Genomic DNA, 21,229 nt, shown 5'->3' on the forward strand with positions numbered 1-21,229 from the left:
TTTCTATTACTCTGCTGACCCTGTTGGTGAGGCACTGTATAGCTTTTATACCTGTAGAGAATAAATTGTTTCAAACAAAATTTAAACAATTCTGAATATATCTCTAAAGCTTTACCTACACAACTATATCAACTATTATTTTTACCTACATGACAAAATGGGAAACCCTGGTGGCGTAGTGGTTAAGTGCTACAGCTGCTAACCAAAGGGTCGGCAGTTCGGATCGGCCAGGCGCTCCTTGGAAACTCTGTGGGGCAGTTCTACTCTGTCCTATAGAGTCGCTATGAGCGACTCGAGGGCACTGGGTTTTATGACAAAATGAGAAATGCATTCACCACAGAAGTTACTAAGAGACTCTGAGTCGCAGAAGAAAAATGCAGAACAGAATTCAAATTCACATAAAAAAGACCAGACTTAATGGTCTGATAGACACTGGAGGAACCCCTGAAACTTTGGGCCCCCATCTACTCTGTTAATGCAGAACTGAAACCATTCCCGAAGCCCACTCTTCAGACAAGGGTTATACAGGACTATAAAACAAAAAATAACACACGTGAGGAAGGCGCTTCTTAGTTCAATCAGACACACAAAACCAAATGGGCAGCTCCTGTCCAAAAATAGGATGAAAAGGCAGGAAGGGCCAGGAACCGGTCAAATGGAAACAGAGAACCCGGGGTGGAAGGGGGAGCGTGCTGCCACACTGTGGAGGCTGCAACCAATGTCACAAAACAATATGTGTGTAAATTTTTGAATGAGAAATTAACTTGAGCTGTAAACTTTTACCTAAAGCACAATAATAAAAAATAAAATACAATTACAAAAAAAAAGAAAGACTGAGTCAAATCTACTATGACTGTTTTGTTTGTTTGTTTTTTGGTAATATATAATATACATGTTGACTAAATCTCCTTCAAGAATAAGAAATTAACTACATTTTTATTTTTGAAAAACGATGGCATCTGAAAACAGTTAAATTGTCAAATATTATGTATTAGCTCTTTTACCAGAGAACAATACACGATTTCATATAAAGTACCATATAATTTGCTTTCATAGAAGATCATAGGTTTCATCCAGTTCAACTGGTCCTGAGTACCCCAGAGATATATGCGTTTGAGAAATTATAGTGTTCAAAACAGTGAAGAAAAAAAATTAATCAGAGGAGCATGAAAGAACACTTATATGAAACTGTCGGTCCTGAGAGTTATATGTATGTGGTGCCAAAAGCGCAGAGGAGGAGCCACACAAACACATTCCATCTAAGAAAAGTGAACACTGATCACTACCTCATGCAGAAAGCATTTTAAGCATCTGTTACGGGGCATTGGTAGTTCAGTGGTACAGTTCTCCTCTTCCATGCAAGAGACCCTCATGTGCAGCCGCTGAAACCACCCGCCTGTCAGTGGAGGCTCGCACGTTACTGTTCTGCTGAACAGGTTGCAGCAGAGCTTTCAGGCTAAGACAGACTAGGATGAAAAGCCTGGCGAACTACTTCCAGAAATCAGCCAATGAAACCCCTATGGATCACAATGGTCAGATCCACAACCGATCACGGAGATGGCACAGAACACAGCAGCATTCTATTCTGTTGTTCATGGACTCACCATGAGCCAGGGGCCTACTTGACAACTCACCTAACAACAATAAGCGTCAGCTATCCTAACAACGACTGTGAGCACGGTGCAGGACCGGGCAGTGTTTCGTTCTGTAGTACATAGGGTTGCTATGAGTCAAAACCGACTCGACAGCACCTAACAACAATCCTCTAGGTACTTTCTTAAAGAATTACATTTAATCATCATCATGTTCCTATAAAATAGGCATGTTACCCTATTTCAGATACCAAGAAATTGGATCTAGAGCAGCTAAATAACTTGCTCAAAGTCGTGTAATTAGTGATAGATCCTATATTTGAGTAATATAAATACAGATATAGATGATATAGACACAGCTATATCTATATTTTTTATATTTTTATATAGATAATTAGCCCATAAATTTGAACACAACTTGGGGTTTGAGTTTTCTTTTTAAAATAAACCAACCCATTGCCTTTGAGGTGGTTCTGACTCATAGGGACCCAAGGCTGTAAATAAATCTTTACGAACACAGATTGACACATCTTTCTCCCACAGAGCAGCTGGTGGGTTCAAACTACTGACCTTTCAGTTAGCAGCTGAGCACTTTAACCACTTTGCCACCAGGGCTCCTCTTTTAAAGTAACATTTATCAGTGTTAAATTGGATAGATGTATAGAAAAATAGGTGAGAAATTAGATTAGTATGACTGACTATCAAACATCATTAAGGATATATTTTTAAGTCCCTTAAAAGACATCTTAGACATCTTATACAGTTTAATATTATAATATCTTACACAGTTTACTTACACAGTTTACTTATACAGTTTAATATTAATTAATTTAAAAATTAGATTTTTTTCTGTCTTTAGTTTTAGTGTGGAGCCACTTTTCCAATTAATGATTAAGAGGATCAATTTTGTGATAAAATATTACGTGGATTTTAAATATAGAAAGTGGTATCTTGTTGCATTTGTTCACTGAACCACATCAGGAAAGTTCAACCTTCATGTAGTTGTAACATGAGTAAATGGGAAGTTCCCGACTTATTATTTGATTTAAATGAACCAAGTTACTATTTATTTCTTCTGTACCCTTTTATACACAGACTCTTCTTCCCAAGTCAATCCAAAATATATATATATATTTAATAGCATATCAAGGATAATTCTCCCCAAATTAATATATTAATACAATGCAATTCCAATGGAATGAAAGGCATCTCTTTTTGGTGGTACAGTTTCACCCAATAAGGAGATAGGTCAGGAGTCAGTAATTGCCCGGGTCCTAACTCCGGGTTGGGTTCACCCAATGTGTTCTGGATGCCAACAGCTGGTTAAGGGCCTTTCTGATTCCCTAGCTTCCTGATGGTGACAGAGATAGCAGACTCCCCTGATGGACCACATAGGGAAGCTGTTCCTGATGGCTCAGCCTACAGGTTGGTCCCAAAGCCGTTATATCAATTCATCAATTTGTAAAGACCAAATTCCTTATATTAAATTTCTTTCTGTTTAAAATTGCTGTACTGTTTTCTACTACACGCAACTTAACCATGGCTTATATCACAGCCCACCTCATGATCCTTCCTGTTGTTGATGCCACAAACCTATGAGTCATCCTTCACACCTCTTTCTCTCATACTTCACATCTTCCACAGTATTGTAAAACGCCTGTAAGTAATAGTTCTTAATAAATCTGTTTAGTTCTCCTGCTTTTTTATTGGTTGATAAGCTCTCTATTGGAAATGTTAGGTAGTACAAATGATTAACATGCCCCGCTGCTAACCAAAAGTTTGGTGGCTTAAGTCTACCCAGAGGAACCTCAAAGAAAAAAAAAAAAACAGGCCTGGCAATTTATTTCCAAAAAATCAGCCATGAAAAGCCCATGGAGCACAGTTCTACCCTGACATACGTGGGGTCACCAAGAGTCGAAGTGGACTCAAAGGCAACTTTTTTTTTTAAGCTCCTCATTGTTCACCAACTTCCACTTTGTACTCCTCTAAATCATGATGCCAATAGCAGCTCATTTGATCTTCTGAAAATAAAAATCTGATCATGTTATGCTTGTTTTAAAATACTTTGGTAGCTACTCACTATACTTAGCAAACTTTTTACCCATATTTATGCAATTTAGTTTGTTTTCCTTCTGCTACTGCTGCTCCTTTCTCTTTCACTCATTACAACAAAATGAGCGTGACCTTGCCAAATATTGAAAATTTTTTTGTCATTCTGAGTCTGAATCCTTCACTTGCAACATTGCACTTAATCCATCAAGCCTAAACTTCATTAATGTGGACCATCTTTTCAGTTTACCAAGACAAAAATCAAACCCATTGCCATCGAGCCGATTCCAACTCATAGCAACCCTATAGGACAGAGTAGAACAGCCCCATAGAGTTTCCGAAGTTGTAATCTTTATGAAAGCAGACCACCACACCATTCTCCCTCTGAGTGGCTGGTGGGTTTGAACTCCTGAACTTTCAGATAGTAGCCAAGCGCTTAACCACTGTACCACCAGGCCTCCTTAGTTTACCAAAAACACACTGAATTCTGATTTTGTTTTCCAAGGTGATTATTAATCCAATTACTAATATATCATCTGTAATTTAAAGAGGATACTATATTTCCTACTCTATTAATGATAAATATGCCAATCAAGGACCAATCTCTGAAGTACAACACTTACTATGTTGCTTCGGATTGATATTAACCCACTGATATTACATATATAAAGCTTTCATAATGGCCTATCAGTAATATCATTTTTTCTTCATATGCTAGAGGGATTAAGATAATAGCTATTAAATTATGCTACTCTTATAGCTCCTCTTCTCTTTTACTGGGATAAATTTCTAAGCATGCTCTTACTGTTTGCCTCGCTTTAACTACATTTTTAAAATTGTCAGAAGCAGTATGTCCTAAATTTTTCAGATAGATAAAAACATCCTATCAAATATCCTATAAAAATATAGAAACATACTGTTGTTATAATTTTATAACTACATCATTCAAAACTCTAAGCCTCTTAAGGAACAGTGTATTTGTAATATTAATCTTTGAATAGGTTATTTGTTCACCAAATCTAGTAACTTCAAGTCAGAAAACTTAAAAATAGTTTCTTACTGAAACTTTCTTCAAGTTTCAGTAAGAAAGCCAGGAAACCCCAAAATATTCTTATCTGGAGGATCACTAGGCTTACTCATAAGGCACCCTATTTTCAGTGCCTTAAGGAATAATTCTTGGTTTGTATGATGTTCAGTAGATGTATAGCAGGCATGGTTTTAACAACAGCAACAATTTTCCGAAAGAGAAGAAGCTTATGGTAGCAGAAATGGCAGTTTTTGAGAAATACAGGTACTCTAGCCCAAACTTTTTCTTTTTCTTCCAAGAAAGAGAAATTCATTCAAACTAGCTCATGTAAAGAGAAGGTAATTGTAAGGATACAGCAAGCAATTTCATGGACAAGCAAGTTTAGAAAAACAAGCACAGTTGGGTCTTAGATAGCCTGGAACTAGAAAAAACTAAGGCTACTACCTATATTTCAGTCCTCCTTGATTCTCTCATCTTTTCTTCTTTTCATTTTGCCCATCTTGCACATGAGTCAACCTGACTGTCAGCCTCATCTGACAACAATCCCATCATATCTTCTTTGAAAGGAAAGAAAGGCTTTGATTGATCCAACAAATCTGTTTAAGCCAGGCAACACACACCATTGGCCATTAAGCAACCAATGAGCTGCTTGTCTATTCAAGTTCTATTCTTGGCAGAAACCCTGGTGGTGTAGTGGTTAAGAGCTATGGCTGCTAAACAAAAGGTCAGCAGTTCCAATCCACCAGGCACTCCTTGGAAACCATATGGAGCAGTTCTACTCTGTCCTACAGGGTCACTGTGAGTTGGAATTGAATGGATGGCAACGGGTTTGGTTTGGTTTTGGTTATTCTTGGCCAAAATGACTGTTTCTGGGAATCTGGACAATTACATGAGTCTAGCCATTTTTCATGGGCTGTGGATGGACAAGATATTATAAAGAATTTCTGACCTACAGCTAAGTAGCTGAAGTAGGGAAAGTTCTATATTTATATTAAAAGGTTATAACAAAATTACCAAAGTTAACTTATTAATTGAAACCAAAGTAGATTTTTGCCTGTTTTATCTCATTCATTTTTCCAATGGTGACCTAGAAGTTCATTAATTGTACTAAAAATCCATTACCTCCTGAGATTTTGAAACTTTAGTATAGTCCATTAAGTCTAAACAAAATGTGATCCTGACCAAAAAATGAAACACATAGTAAATGAAATACCAAGTCAATATGTCTTCTTTATAATGTGGAAATCATATAAAAATGGAGCAATGGAAATTGCTAATACGTAAAAGTGACACAGGAGCTTAAAAGAAAGGAAAATATGGCACATAGCATAAGAAAACATAACTTATTTTAATAAAATACTTACAAAGGAAATCTTACAAAAGACCACGAAACACTGACAAATTACTTCTCATGATTACAAAGAGAAGTGGTCTTCCTGGATTATTTCAATGTGCAGCACTTGGAAACAACAAAAATTTTCTGTCCAGTGGTAAATGTCTAAAAGGAACATTATTTTTCTCTAAGTGAAAAATAAATACAATAGAGGCACAATTCCATGCAATATCTGATGTTTTTGTCACCTGGACTATATCATTGCCTGCGGTAAAATTTAGATACCATTCTTTACACTTAGAATCTTTAATAATATTAATAGCTTTAGAAGTATTTTCCTTCCTATATTTATTTGATAGTTTATCTATGAAGAAAACAGTAAAATAGCAATGGTAACTTAGGTGAGTAAGTAACAGTCATTCAAATTCTTAAAACAAAAAACCCATTGCCATCGAATTGATTCTGACTCATAGTGACCCTATAGGACAAAGTAGAACTGCCCCATAGAGTTTTCAAAGAGTGCCTGGTGGATTCCAACTGCCAACCTTTTCATTAGCAGCTGCAGCTCTTAACTACTACTCCACCAGGGTTTTAAAACATTCGGTAGGAATGATGTTCCTCACTTCGCATTGAAATCTTTTTGAATCTAGCACTAAATATTTTGGTAAACAAGATTCTTCATCTTCTTATAATTTAAAGCCATATCCCATAATTTTCTGTCTGACACTTATTTTTTCACATATACTTACACCTTTTTTTTATTAGTCATCACTGGTACTCTGTGATATAGGAAAATAAAGTATACTCTTGTTTTGCCCTGCTAAATTTCTGTTTTATTCTTTCCTATAACTACTCTAGTCTAACACCCTTTTAATCAATATATCCTTAGTTCTTCTCATCGTGGATTTCTTTTTCTTATGTCAGAACTATTAGCCACAGTATTTCCCCCAAGGATATAGCAGCCTATAGGAAGCCAAACCCCTTAAATTTTTTGGATGTAGGAGCTCAATTGAGTCAATCATTAAATTTACTCTCAAATCAATATGAGGTAGTTTCACCATAAAAATCTTATCCTTTATACGTAAATGTGACATTGTTGACCAATGACCTAACATGTATTAATTATTATAGGTTATAGCACTTTGAAAAGCACTTCACATGCACTTTCTCTTGTAATTCTCAAAAACAACTCTATAAAGTAAAGGCTACTGTTCTCACTCTTGACAACATTATGTATTACATAATGAAACTCTGCCCGCTTCTGTGCCACCGTCGAGATCGTTGGCAACATAAGGTCCCCATAAGTTGGAAATGACTTGATGGTAACTAATGATTTACTTTGCACACATCATCAGAAGGGATCAGTCACTGGAGGAGGACATAGGGTTTGATGAAGTACAGGGACAATGAGGGCATGGGAAACCCTCAGTGAAATGGATTGGCATAATAGCCGCAGCCATGGACTTGAACACGCTCGCAATCATGAGGATGATACAGGATAGGGCAATGTTTCTTTCTGTTGTACATAAGGTCACCAGGGGTTGAAGTCTACTTAAGGGCAAGAAGCAACAGTAACAATGTGCCTTATTATGCTAACATCTACAATACTGTGAGGAAACATGCCCAAGACAAAGATGGGGTTCTCACAAAAAGACATTTGTGAAAAAAAAAAAAAAGGAAAGAAAATGATTAATCAAAACGAGCTCACTTAGAACATAGCTCATATCAAGCAAATGGTCATGGTTAATATTAAAATATGGCTTATTAAAAGAAAAGCTTCATTGTTGTTGTTATTAGGTACTGTTGAGTTGGTTCCACCTCATAGTAGCCCTGTGTACAACAGAAGGAAACACCACCTGGTCCTGTGCCATCCTCACAAACATATGTTTGAGCCCATTGTTGCAGACACTGGGTCAATCCATGCCATTGAGGGTCTTCCTCTTTTTCATTGACCCTATACTCTACCAAGTATGATGTCCTTTTCCAGGGACTGGTCGCCCTTGATAACCCATCCAAAGGATGTGAGACATAGTCTCACTATCCTTGCTTCTAAGGAGCATTCTGGCTGTACTTCTTCTAGTACAGACTTGTTTGTCCTTCTAGCAGTCCATGGAACATTCAATATTTTTTGCCAATACCATCATTCAAAGGCATCAATTCCTCTTTGGTTGTTCTTATTCATTGTCCAGCTCTTTCATGCATATGAGAAGACTGAAAATACTATGGCTTGGATCAAGGACACCTTAATCCTCAAAGTGAGAGCTTTGCTTTTCAACATTTTAAAGAGGTCTTTTGCAGCAGATTTGCCCAATGCAATATATCATTTGATTTCTTGATTGCTGCTACCATGGGTGTTGATTATAGATCCAAGTAAAATAAAATTCTTGACAATTTCAGTCTTTTTTCCATTTATCATGATGTTGCTTACTGGTCCAGTTGTGAGGATTTTTGTTTTCTTTACGTTAAGATGTAATCCCTACTTAAGGCTGTGGTCTTTGATCTTCATCACTAAGTGCTTCAAGTTCACTTTCAGCAAGCAAGGCTATGTCATTTGCATATTGCAGGTTACTAATCAGTCGTCCTCCAATCCTGATGCCATGTTCATCTTCATATAGTCCAGCTTCTCAGAGCATTCCCTCAGCATACAAATTAAATAAGTATGGTGAAAGGATACAACCCTGACACAAACCTTTTCCGATTTTAAACCATTTGGAATCCCCTTGTCTGTTTGAACGACTGTCTCTTGGTCAGCGTACAAACTCTGCGTAAGCACAGTTAAGTGTTCTGGAATTCCCATTCTTTGCAATGTTATCCATAATTTGTTATGATCCTCACAGTCGAATGCCTTTGCTTAGTCAATAAAACACAGGTAAACATCTTTCTGGTCTTCTTTCCTTTCAGCCATTGTCCATTTGACATCAGCAATTCCTCTTCTGAATCTGGCTTGATTTTCTGGCAGTTCCCTATCAATGTACCGATTCAACTGCTTTTGATTGATCTTCAGCAAAATTTTTCTTACATGTGATAGTAATAATAAAAAAAAAAAAAATTTTTTTTTTTTAGTAATAATAGTTCAATAATTTCTGCATTCTGCTGGATCGCCTTTCTTTGGAATGGACACATATATCGATCTGCTCTGGTGGGTTGACTAGGTATCTTTCTTCCAAAGTTTTTGGCATTGCATCTGTTTGTTGATACATCTCAATTAGTACTCCTTCAATTCCTAGAGCCTTGTTTTTCGCCAATGCCTTCAGTGCAACTTGGACTTCTTCCTTCGGAGCCATCTGTTCTTGACCATAGGCTACCTCCTGAAATGGGTGAATGTCAATTAAGTCGTTTTGGTACAGCGACTCTGTGTATTCCTTCCATGTACTTTTGATGCTTCCTGCATCCTTTGATATTTTTGCCATAGAATCCTTCAATGTTGCAACTCAAGGCTTGAATTTCTTCTTCAGTTCTTTCAGCTTGAGAAATGCCAAGCATGTTTTTCCCTTTTGGTTTTCTAATTAAATGTCTTTGTACATTTCATTATAATACTTTGTCTTCTCCAGCTGTCCTTTGAAATCTTTTGTTCAGCTCTTTTACGTGATCATTTCTTCCTTTCCCTTTAGCTACTCCATGTTCAAGAGCAAGTTTCAGAGTCCCTTCTGACATCTATTTTGGTCTTTTCTTTCCTGTCTTTTTTAATGACCTTTTGCTTTCTTCACGTATAATGTCCTTGAGGTCATCCCACAGCTCTTTGGTCATTAGTGTTTAATGCATCGAATATCCCCATATTCAGGTGGGATATACTCAAGGGTGTGCTTTGGCTCTCATGGACTTGTTCTAATTTTCTTCAGCTTCAACTTGACCTTGCATATGAACTACTGATGGTCTGTTCTGCAGTTGGCCCCTGATCTTGTTCTGACCGATGATATTGAGCTTCTCTGTCATAACTTTCCACAGATGCAGTCAATTGACTCCTGTGTATTCCATCTGGCAAAGTCCATGTATATAGTCCCCTTTTATGTTGTTGAAAAAAGGTATTTGCAATGAAAAAGTCATCATCATTTCTATCACCAAGGCTATAGTTTCCAACTACCAATCCTTCTTTATTATCACCTTTCATGTTCCAGTTACCAGTAATTATCAATGCTTCTTGATAGCATGTTTGATCTATTTTAGACTAGAGAAATTGGTAAAAATTTTCAATTTCTTCATCTTTGGCATTAGTAGTTGGTGTGTAAATGTAAACAGTCGTCTTAACTGATCTTCCTTGTAGGCTTATGGATATTATTCTGTCACTGACAGTGTTGCACTTCAAGATATATCTTGAAATGGTCTTTTTGACAATGAATGTGACACCATTGCTCTTCAATTTGTCATTCATGGCATAGTAGACGATATGATCGGCCGATTCAAAATGTCCAATACTAGTCCATTTCAGCTTACTAATGCCTAGAATATTGATCTTTGTGTGTTCCATTTCATTTTTGATAACTTCCAATTTTCTTAGATTCATACTTCATACATTCCACATCCCAAATATTAATGGATGTTTTCAGCTGTTTTTTTTTTCCTCATTTTGAGTCTTTCCACATAACCAAATGAAGGTCCCAAAAGCTCTACTCCATCCACACTATTAAGGTTGACTCTACCTCGAGGAGGCAGCTCTTCTCGAGTTGTATTTTGAATGCCTTCCAACCTGAGTTCCTCATCTTCTAGCATTATACCAGACAATATTCCTCTGGTATTATGTTTTCACTGGCTAAATTTTTTAGAAGTGGATTGTCAGCTCCTTCTTCCTAGTCGGCCTTAGTCTGAAGGATCTGCTGAAATCTTTCGACCATGGGTGACCCTGCTGGTATTTGAAATATCAGTGGCATAGCTGCCATCATCACAGCAACCTATATGCCACCACAGTATGACAAACTGACAGATTAGTGGTAGAAAGTTTCATTATCTTGACCAAATGTAAAGTAATTCAAGAAAGTGATAAATGCCATATTAAGAAGTACCAAAGAAAAGTGGTGGGTGGGGGAGGATGCACAGGAGAAACAGGAATAATCAGAATGAGATAAAAGTTGGTTCCTATCTTTCTAGTATTTTCACAAAAACGAGAGCCTCCAAGTATTGAGTGTTAAGTGAAGTAAAAGCCATGCTTTGGCTAAACTGTTCAATCTAGAAGTTTGAAACAAATTATACCTCATTGTGTTTAATTAAATTATTAAGCTAAAGCTACAAAAGAGCTAACCTGATCAAAGCCCAAAAGACGTATTTGGTTAATTTATAGACGTTAGCAAAGGCTGCTCTGCTGCAACCCATCAGAGCCACAGTTTTCGAGAATGTCAATGTTCAATATTTAAAATGTTAACATATTAATATATCATGGATTCTAATTCCTTTTGTGTCATTTTCTATTGTCATAAATATACTTCCCATATTAACTGACAGTCTTTTTAAATTTATTTGTTGAAAAATATATACTAGCCATGAGAAGCAGCTAAAGTCGAAATGGCATTATCTAAAATATGCTAGTAAGTTATGAGCACTTTAATGCTATTCAACAAATTAATAGACTATCAGTCAGAATATATTTTCTTGTCGCATTCATCACCATGAGAATCTCCATCTCCAAATGGAGGCTTTTTTTGTTTTCTTCAAAACTGTATACTTTTTATAATCATTATACAATTCCTGAATGCACTTTAAGTACTTTTAAGAAGTTAATGCAACTAACTGCCTTAAGGTCTATTTAAACTGTAAAGCCATTTATGTATTCAACCAAATTTACTTTTTTTCCCTTAACAAGTTAGCAAAGCTTTTGGAATGAGTGGGAGAAGGTGGTGGCAGAGACTCTACATAAAGTAGCCAAATAAGCATGTCACCATCCATCCAATAAATTTGCCAGGCTGGATTTTGTAAGACTGGGCAGGTAAACCGGCAACTCTACACAGGAGCCAGAATTTCAAGGACTAAACAAAAAAACCAAACCCGCTGCTGTCAGTCGAGTCAGACTCTTAGCCACCCTATAAAAAAAGGACAAAGTAAAACTCCCTTATAGGGGTTCCAAGGCCGTAATTCTTTATGGAAGCAGGCTGCCACATCTTTCTCCCTCAGAGAGGCTGGTGGATTCCAGCCATAGACCTTTTAGTTAGCAGCCAAGCACTTTAACAACTGGGTTATCAGGGCTCCTTTTTCGTAACTAAACACACACATAATTTAAAACACGAGTATAATTTAAAAATTTGTTCCATGAGGATTTTAGAAAATATCAGATCCTGATCTAGTGTTCTTGAACGTTTCAGCTAATCAAAAGTTGCGGACTTTCGTGGTTGCAGCACTGGCCAGAACACAAAGAACGCGACCACCTGGTCCAGATTTCCATTAAAGAAGCCAGTGGAACAGAGGAATCCTCCTGGCTGCAGGGCGGATCTGGCAAAAACAGCAATTGGAGGAAAGGCGAGGCCATGGTCCCCGAAAGAGCACTGGCTTCAGTGGCTGAAATACAGTTACTGCCTAATGGATGACCTTAGTCTCCGCAAAGTCCCAAAGCCCTGAGGGTCCAGCCTCCCGGTACAGTTCCTCCAAACGCGCAACCACACACCTGGGGTCGCTGGGCCGCAGAGGGGCCTGTCCCGGCTCCAGCCCCCTTTTCCTGGAGCTGCAGGCAGCATTGCGGCGACTGAAGCCAAAGGGCCTGTGGACAGGTGCCCGCGAATCCCGGACCCTCGGGGCCAGAGAGACTCTCCGCGAGCTCTACTTTGAGCCCCCGCCCCTCCTCAGCCAGCTCCCCACCCCTCCCCACCCCGGCGCCCACGGCCAAGTATCCGGAAACCCGGCCCCTAAGCTGAGGCCACAAGGCCAGGGCTTGGTTTTGCTGGGCGCCATAAGGAAGTGAAACTGCTTAGGGGCTTGCTCTTGCACGCTTTTTCAGCTGCTTTGTTTTCTCAGCCTTAACACTCTCTAGCCCTGTTTCCCTCCTCACTTTTTCATCCAGGGTATCTTTAGGGCTATGTTACCTGTTATCTCTTCTTGTCCCATTCTTGGTCTTCCTTTCTGTCCCCACTTCCAAGCAGAAAAGAGGATGCCAGAAATGAACATTTGCTGGAAAAGGGAAAAAATAGATAGGGTTACAATTTTTTTTTTTTTAATATTTCGCTTTAGACCTTTTAGGCTAATTTTGTAAATTTTGAAGTGATTTTAAGTTCTTCTAGGATTTATTTCCTATTCTTGCTCCAGTTCAGAACTGAGCCCAATAAAAAATTAGTTATGAATCTCAAAGTCCCTCCACACAAGAGTTCATTATCTGTTTGTTTGAAGACTGAGAAATACCAGAGGAGTATTTTGTCCTTAAGATGAATCTCCCTTCTTCTCTTGAGGATCTTTAAATTAGTAATTTACCTTTTGAAGGTGAAAATATTTTTGAAGCTCAATTTGAAGATTTGGTAATAGTTGATGGTTTAAATATGCCCTTCCCTCTTTAAGCATCTCTCTCTCCTTTTTTTTTAAGAAACCTAAAGAAGGTTTAGGAATTCCTGGATGGTGCAGTTACGGTGCTCATCTGCTAATGGGAGGGTTGGAAGTTCCAGTCCACCCACATGTGCCTCAGAAGAAAGGCCTGGCAATCTCTTTAAAATAATAAATAAGCCACTGAAAATCCAATGGAGCACAGTTCTACTGTGACACGTGGGATCGCCATGAATCGGAGTTGACTTAGTCAACTTGTTTAAAGAAGACTTGCTTAGCAACTACTTATCTCACAAGGTGTCTATTTCAGGAATATCATAAATGTCAAGTATCAAAGAAAACATAAGTTCAAAAAATAACTGGACTTATTTTTAGTACTTTATAACATAACAGAGAAAATGTGGAGAAATAGGAGGAATGTCTAAAATGTCAGCTAATTTTTATTGTTGTTTTTTTTTTTTCTGCTTGCCAGTAGTTCCTGTAACCTCATTAATAATTTTAAGTACATTTTCTGAACTTGAGATAATGGAGCAAAAGGTTTTATCCGATTTATGAAATAATATAATATCGACAAGTTTATTGTCTTCTATAAGTACCTGTTTATTAAGATATCTCAGTACAATAAGATTATGCCCCCAAGGAAAGATAAAAGGTTTGGATTTCAGTGTACATATAAACTCTCAGTCAATATTTCTAGAAATTGAATCCTTAGAAAAGCATAAGTCTTCTTAAACCAGCCGCTTGTGGAAACAATGTCCTAAATGATGTACTTGCTAGTGTATATTGCTGACCAAGATTTTGAGATTTTGAGGTGAAAGGAAGGGACATAAACACTCCAGCTTATATCTCCCAGTTAAGCAGGATCTACAAGTGCCCAAATCTTCAAAGGTACCCCAGTTCATTATTTGGAAATACACAACACTCTCCAGCTCCATACACCACACATATCCATAATATGCCAATAAGGGTAGCCTTTTTAGATAGCAAAGTCTTTCACAGGAAGGGAGCAGCCTTGCTCCATTTTACACTGCACCTTGCTCTGTGAAAAGCCCTTGACTGGAAGTCAGAAGGCTGTGGCTGCCTATTTGACTCTGGAGTTGCTCTCTGGATGACATGGGAAATTCGTAACATTTCTGAGTTTTGCATTAAAAAAAAAAAAAATCACCTAAATGAGGAAACTGGAAAATTCAGTTACATTCAGACTTATATTCAAGTCTCCACCAGCTATACAAGTTTATGACGTTGTTTCCTACGATAAACATAAGAAATAAGATTTACAGTACCTGGGGAAATTAAGTACTTTTTCAGATACTCGTTTCCACTATTTACATCAATATGATCCTGATAAATGGAAAATGAAAGCAAAAATGGGTTTAAAACTATGGCCTTTTAAAAATAATTTTACCTAATAAGGGTTATGTAAGAAAATCTTTAAAAATCTCCACTAAAGAATGAAAATTATTTTAGCTTTATTTTTGTTTCAAGTACTGAATGAGATCACAATTCTTGCTCAGAAGTTATGAGGTAACATGTAAACCATTTATTTGTTTACTTTTCCTTTTGTTGTATTGTATTGTTGTTGCTATTAACAGCTTCCCGTTACCCCACTTTTTAAGTATGCTATGTACCAAACGGAAACCCTGGTGGCGTAGTGGTTAAGTGCTCCGGCTGCTAACCCAAGGGTTGGCAGTTTGAATCCACCAGGCACCCCTTGGAAACTCTCTGGGGCAGTTCTACTCTGTCTTATAGGGTCGCTATGAGTCGGAATCAACTCGACGGCACTGGGTTTTTTGGTTTTTATGCGCCAAACACTATGTAAGTGATTCACAATGTTCTCATTATTTAGTTCCCAAAACAATGTAACTTTAACCGTACTTTACAAATGAGGAATATGGGTTTTAAAAATGTTGAACGACAGGGCTGGATTTCAATCTTAGATTTGACTCCAAATCCTGCCCTCTTAATTATAGTCTCGCCTTCTCTTTAAGATCACAAGAGGTTATTGTTAAAGTCATGGGCAAGGCTATGCATATGCAGAAACAATTTCTCAGCATGTATCTGTATGTCTACACATACAGATGAAACATTGTTTTCTGTTTTCCCATCCACTTTCCCATGGAGCTGTAATCCCACAGAACAGAACATCTATATCCTTAAAAGCAAGGGTGAACTGCACTTACAATTCATTACAACGTTTGTACTACTTGGTTAAGTATATGTAGACATTCTTTTCCTAAAGAAAGGAAGCTATGTGAAAATTATACACACAGCCACACACACACACACACACACACACAGACACACAAAAGATTTGGTGACCTAAGTTTTATATATTGTCTAACTAAGTTTGCCCATGCATTCACGTAAATGTGTTTTAGAAGTGGTTTCACTTATTTTGGCCCTGTTTCTCAGTTTCCAGCACATCTTTAGTCACAGCTGACTTTATCTTCCCTCAGCTTTCTTCCTTCTTTTTTTTTTTTCTTCCTTATGGAGATGATACTGTCTGAAATGCTGGCTTATCTCTTGGTTCACATTTGTTCTCAGGGAAGAGGCTCTTAGTAAATCTCACACTGAGAGGCTGTTTCAGCCAGAGTGCCACCAGCAGCGTGTAAGCTCAGGTTTCTGATTCTACCTCTGTTACAGAATGACCAAAAATTCTAGCCACAGCTGGTTTCTTGTTTCTCAATATATCAAACTCTTGGATCCATTGACTTCTTCCCTTGCATTCTTTTTTTTCTAGCAGTGTATTGACAGCCTCAATATTATTACCCCACTCTGTGAAGATTATAAGAGCCTCACGCTGACTCCATGTTCCAATAAATGGGAAATGGATGGCTAAAGCTGTTTGCTGTTGTCGTTTGGCCGTTGCCATTGCTGATTTCTTGCTGCCTTTTGCAGACAGGATGCTTTTGCTAATGCTATTTGTTTTATTTCTGCTTTTAGCTTTTGGATCCCTTTAAAAAATAAAAAAGATTTTTTCCTGAAGCAGCCACCTATTGTCAAAACGAAATAGTATTTCCCTTCCTCACAGCTATTTATTAGTTGGAGAGCTTTCTCCTTGAAGGACATGTCCAGATCTTTAGACACTGAAATATATTATTCCCCTGTGGCATAATTATACTTCTTATTTGCTAACTCAAAACTAGACCAAATGCCAGGGAGGTACTGAAGGGACTTCTAGCAATAGTTCTTTTTTGGTTGTTGTTACAAGGAGACTTTCTTCATTTTCTTGTCCTTCCTTATGTTTAACTGAATTCTTTAATAATAACCTAACTCTGGTCTACCACAGATGCCTCCCCCCGCCCCAAAGATGTCCACGTCCTAATCTCCAGAACTTGTGGATATGTTACCTTACATAACAGAAGTGATTAAGTTAGGGATCTTGAGATTGGAAGATTAGCCTGCATCATATTAGCAGGCCCAATGTAATCATAGGGTCCTTATAAGAGGGAGCCAGGGAGAGTTAAAAAGAAGATGTGATGATGGAAGTAGATGTTGGAGCAATTCCTTCTGAAGGTGGAGAAAGGGACTATGAGCCAAGTATTACAGGCAGCCTCCAGAAGCTGGAAAAGGCTGGAATTCTTCCCTCCTAGAGCCCTTTTAGAGCCCTCGTGGCACAGCAGTTACATGCTCAGCTGCTAACTAAGGCCAGTGGATCAAACTCACCAGTGGCTCCATGGGAGAAAGGTGTGACAGTCTGCTTCCGTAGAGATTTACAGCCTTGGAAACCCTATGGGGGCAGTTCTACTCTGTCCTACAGGGTTGCTGTGAGTCCAAATTGACTCGATGGAACAGGTTAGGTTTTAATTTAGAGCCTCCAGAAGGAGCCAGCCCTGCTGACACATTGACTTCAGCATAGTGAAACTGATTTCAGACTTCTGACCTCCGGAATTGTTAGATAATAAATTTGTGTTGTTTTAAGCCACAAAGTTTGTGGTAATTTGTTACAGCAGCGATAGGAAACTAACACCCTACCTTATGGTGACAAATTGAGTGTTTGAGGATATATATCAATAAAGAAAATCTTTCTACATTATTCTAAATAAACGTATTAAAGAAGATTCAATTTTCTTCATTATTAATTTATGAAGTCCACCAGGGTTTCCATTAAGTCCCTACAGAGCAATACTTCATTGCTAATTGGTGGTTGTGGTAGCTCTTTAATACTTTTTCCCGAAGAACTGTTGGTATTGTGTACTTGCTTCTATCTTCTAGTGGTTAAGTAGATGGGCTGATCTTCTCTTTTCAATTAGATTGAGGAGATTTGCAGAAGTAATCAAGTTTTTTGCTTATGCTATAGTGGTCTCTACTACCACCGACCTCCAACAACACCTGTACCTGTGCTAGCAAGTAGAAAGAGAGTTTGCTAGAAGGGAGTTTTCTCAGTAGATCTGAGTCTTAGCAACCAGTACTGTAAAACATTAGAATGTCAAGGAATCTTATTTTTCCCATTTCTCTTTTTGGGTGTTTTGACTCTCTGTGAGCTGTGGTAGTGGCTTCCATTCTTATCTTATAATTATTCACTTGTTTAGGGTTTCTCTCCCAATTCCCTAGCCAACATATAATGATGTTTTTCTTACCATCTAATTTTCCGTAGGTCTCTAAACATCTAAACTTGTTATCTTGTTAAAAAGAAACATTACTTGTCATATTTTCATTATTCATTTTTTTAATTAACTCAAAAAGGGTTTAGTAAGTGCCTACCTTGTGCATGCCACAATGTGGGGCACTAAGCATACAGTGATAGAAAGATACAGCCCCTGGTCCCCAAAAGTCTACCTTCTAGACATTATGCTTCAGTTTTTGTAGAGAATTATGTAGGATAAAATAATTCTAAATGGTTCTTTGGTAATTGAAAAATATCTTCGGACCACTGGAAGGATCAAGAATGTCCCCGCAAGTAACTTGGTTGTTAGAATAGTTTCCACTGTGAATAATTCATAGTTAAGAGACACATTTAAATTGGGAGTGTATGGAATCAGAAGATGACAACAGGAAGTAGTTGGAGAAAAATTTCAACAGGAAGAGAAACAAAGATACTATGTTTAAGCCAGTGGTATAAAAAAAGAACTAGTTACTATTGTGCTTATGGCAGGTTCCAAGAACTGTGCCCCTTGACAGGATCAAAGGATTGGAAGACAGTGCCAAAAGGTGAGATAATCTTTTATAAGTGTTCCAGATATTCACGTGTTTTCTCCAGTACTCAATGTAATTTCATGGCAAGTATTTATCATGTTTTAAAATAATTCATTTAAGTGCAATTTTTATTAATCTTCTCTGCTAATTATTTCACTTTTAAGGCCTCTTTGTGAATTATAAATTTTTCTACATGAAGTTTTCCATCTTTTATATACCATTACGAGAATATTATACATATAGAAAATGCTCAATAGATATTTCCAGTGTGAAAAAAATAACTTTTTTCCTAACCTTAAAATTTTAATGTCATTTCTTTTCTGTTACAAAAGAATTTTTTCCACATCTACAACACAATTTCCTGGGGTAGTTAGTATCCTGTTAACAGTAGAAGTGAAGAAAATGCAGACATTTATTTGAGGCAAGTTGAAGGTAGTTTCCTTCTAAAGTCCAGATCATCTTGGACTATGACCTGAAAAGCAAAACTCATTTCATTTGATGTCTGAAACACCTATTAAGAGAAGAAAAAGTAGTTAACATAATGGACTGTATTCTAAAGAATTAAAAAGGGGAATAAAAGCATAAAGTGTGCATTTCATCGTGATACTATACCAAAGGGTCGGCAGTTCAAATCCACCAGGCACTCCTTGGAAACTCTTTGGGGCTATTCTACTGTCTGGTGATACTATATTGTCACGCAAATAAATGCACAACTTCTATGTTTTCCAACCTCACCCTCCTCCTGTGAGGCATATTCATAAGCATGGCTGTGCCATTTTTTTTACATGTTGCTGTAAAAAAAATTAACATAGACTGCTAATGAAAATACCCCATGGGGGGAGGGGGTGGAAAAGGCACATGTTATTCTTACTAAACAAGTAAGAGCTTTCATTTTACAAAAGCAAGTAACAGAGATGTTTGAAACATGACCTTAATGCCAAAAGAATAGTCTTCTGCAGATCACGGATGGTTCCTTTATTCCTTTCCTGTGGCTGGTTTAGTATTTCTTACCCTCTGAAGATCACCTGTATTGGACCAAGTAGTCTTTTTAAGGAGACACTCCCGCTGTCCTAGTGAGCCTTCTATGAAATTTCAATAGAGAGGACTCTCAATGACACAAGCAATACATCCTATTGCACAACTTCGCACAGTGTTTACAGATCCAAGGGATTTGAAGAATATAGGGGGAACCTCAGGCCATCCTTACTGGGACCAATGAGAAGAGTTTTTTCTTAAAGATTTCCTGGAATCAAAAACATCATATATGCTTTTGAAGGAAGAGAAGGCATTATTTACTGGTGATTTCTTTGTGAGTCTGGGTTAACATACTTAGGAGAGGGACGTTTAAGACTACACTGAAGGATAAGTAAGAATTTAAATCAAGAGTATAGCTATTCCCAGGAAAATCTCTGCAAAGGTTGAGGATCCACAAAAACAAAGGAAGTAAAGAGAATAGTGAATTTATGTAATGGCTAGAGATGTAAGTGGGAGACAACTTCAAAAAACTTTAGCCAAGGAATCTAGAAAATGTATTTAATCCTGTGAATGCCATTGCAAATATATTGTGTGAATGTTATTGCATTTGTTTTCTACTAAAAAGAAAAGCCTTCTCTTTATTTTGAAAAAGACTAAAAATAATATTGAAAAGTAATAGAAATGAAACTAAAATTTTAAGGTTAGGAAAAAAGTTACTTTTTCACACTGTAAATATTTATTGAGCATTTTCTATGCATATAATATTCTCATAGTGGTATATACAAGATGGAAAACTTCATGTACTAAAATTTATAATTCATGAAGAGACTTTAAAAGTGAAATAATTAACAGACAAGATTAATGAAAATTCCACTTAAAACACAGTGAATCCTTGCCATGAAATTGCATTAAATATTGGAGAAAACATATGAATATCCAAAACACTTATAAAAGGTTGTTATCTCACCTTTCGGCAATTACATATCAAGTGCCTACTATGTGCAATAGTTTCTATGCTTAGAGTCTTTCATATAAGACAAGTAATTGTAATAATGTAATTGTAATAGCATATGATAATATTGTAATAAAGACATTGGGTTACATGGGATATTTAGCAGATTAAGGCAGGGCATAGGAAAGCTTAGTCCAGACTTTGAGTGAGGGAAACTCTCCCTAAGGATCCATTATCCCCAGTCTTGCACAATTTTCATGAATTAAAATACAATCTCAAAAGCAGTCTCAATTTAGAAAAGGTAAATGCCCTTTGGGTACATTGAAGCTATTTTCTCAAGTGGATTCAAACATCTATTAAAAAAAAAAAATGTAATAGATCCATAAAGCTATTATAGCATGGGACACTTACATGTCACGTTATTTTTTAAATATTTGGTATAACTGGTTCATTATTATAATACCATTAAAAAAAAAAAAAAAAAAAAACACCTGCAGTAGAGTCAACTTCTATTCATGGAGCAAACCCCATGTGTGTCAGGGAAAAACTGGGTTCCAAAGGGTTTTCAGTGTCTGATCAGAAGTACATCACCAGGCCTTTCTTTGACACACCTCTGGGTAGACTCAAACCACCACTCTTTTGGTTAGTAGCAGAGAGCATATTAACTGTTTGTACAACCCAGGGACTCCAGGAAGTGGTAATTTTTTTTTTTTTTC

At 37.3% G+C, this 21,229-nt stretch overlaps 1 protein-coding gene across 7 annotated transcripts in view; it reads right to left on the reverse strand.

Moving 5' to 3' along the window:
• Positions 1-12,765, reverse strand: part of BANK1 (B cell scaffold protein with ankyrin repeats 1) — a 375,144-nt gene extending 362,379 nt beyond the window's left edge. For 3 of the 7 annotated variants that reach the window (XM_064285499.1, XM_064285500.1, XM_064285498.1), the window contains exon 1: positions 12,588-12,765. In XM_064285499.1, the coding sequence (XP_064141569.1) occupies positions 12,588-12,657 (70 nt within the window). In that variant the 5' untranslated portion in view covers positions 12,658-12,765. Of the gene's footprint in view, positions 1-5,112; positions 7,644-12,587 lie in introns of those variants that run through there. The other 4 variants (XM_010590473.3, XM_064285501.1, XM_064285502.1 and 1 more) reach the window with 4 other exon arrangements.
• Positions 12,766-21,229: the final 8,464 nt, after the last annotated feature.

This window comes from Loxodonta africana, chromosome 5 (genome assembly GCF_030014295.1).
Source record: "Loxodonta africana isolate mLoxAfr1 chromosome 5, mLoxAfr1.hap2, whole genome shotgun sequence".
Lineage (NCBI taxonomy): Eukaryota > Metazoa > Chordata > Mammalia > Proboscidea > Elephantidae > Loxodonta > Loxodonta africana.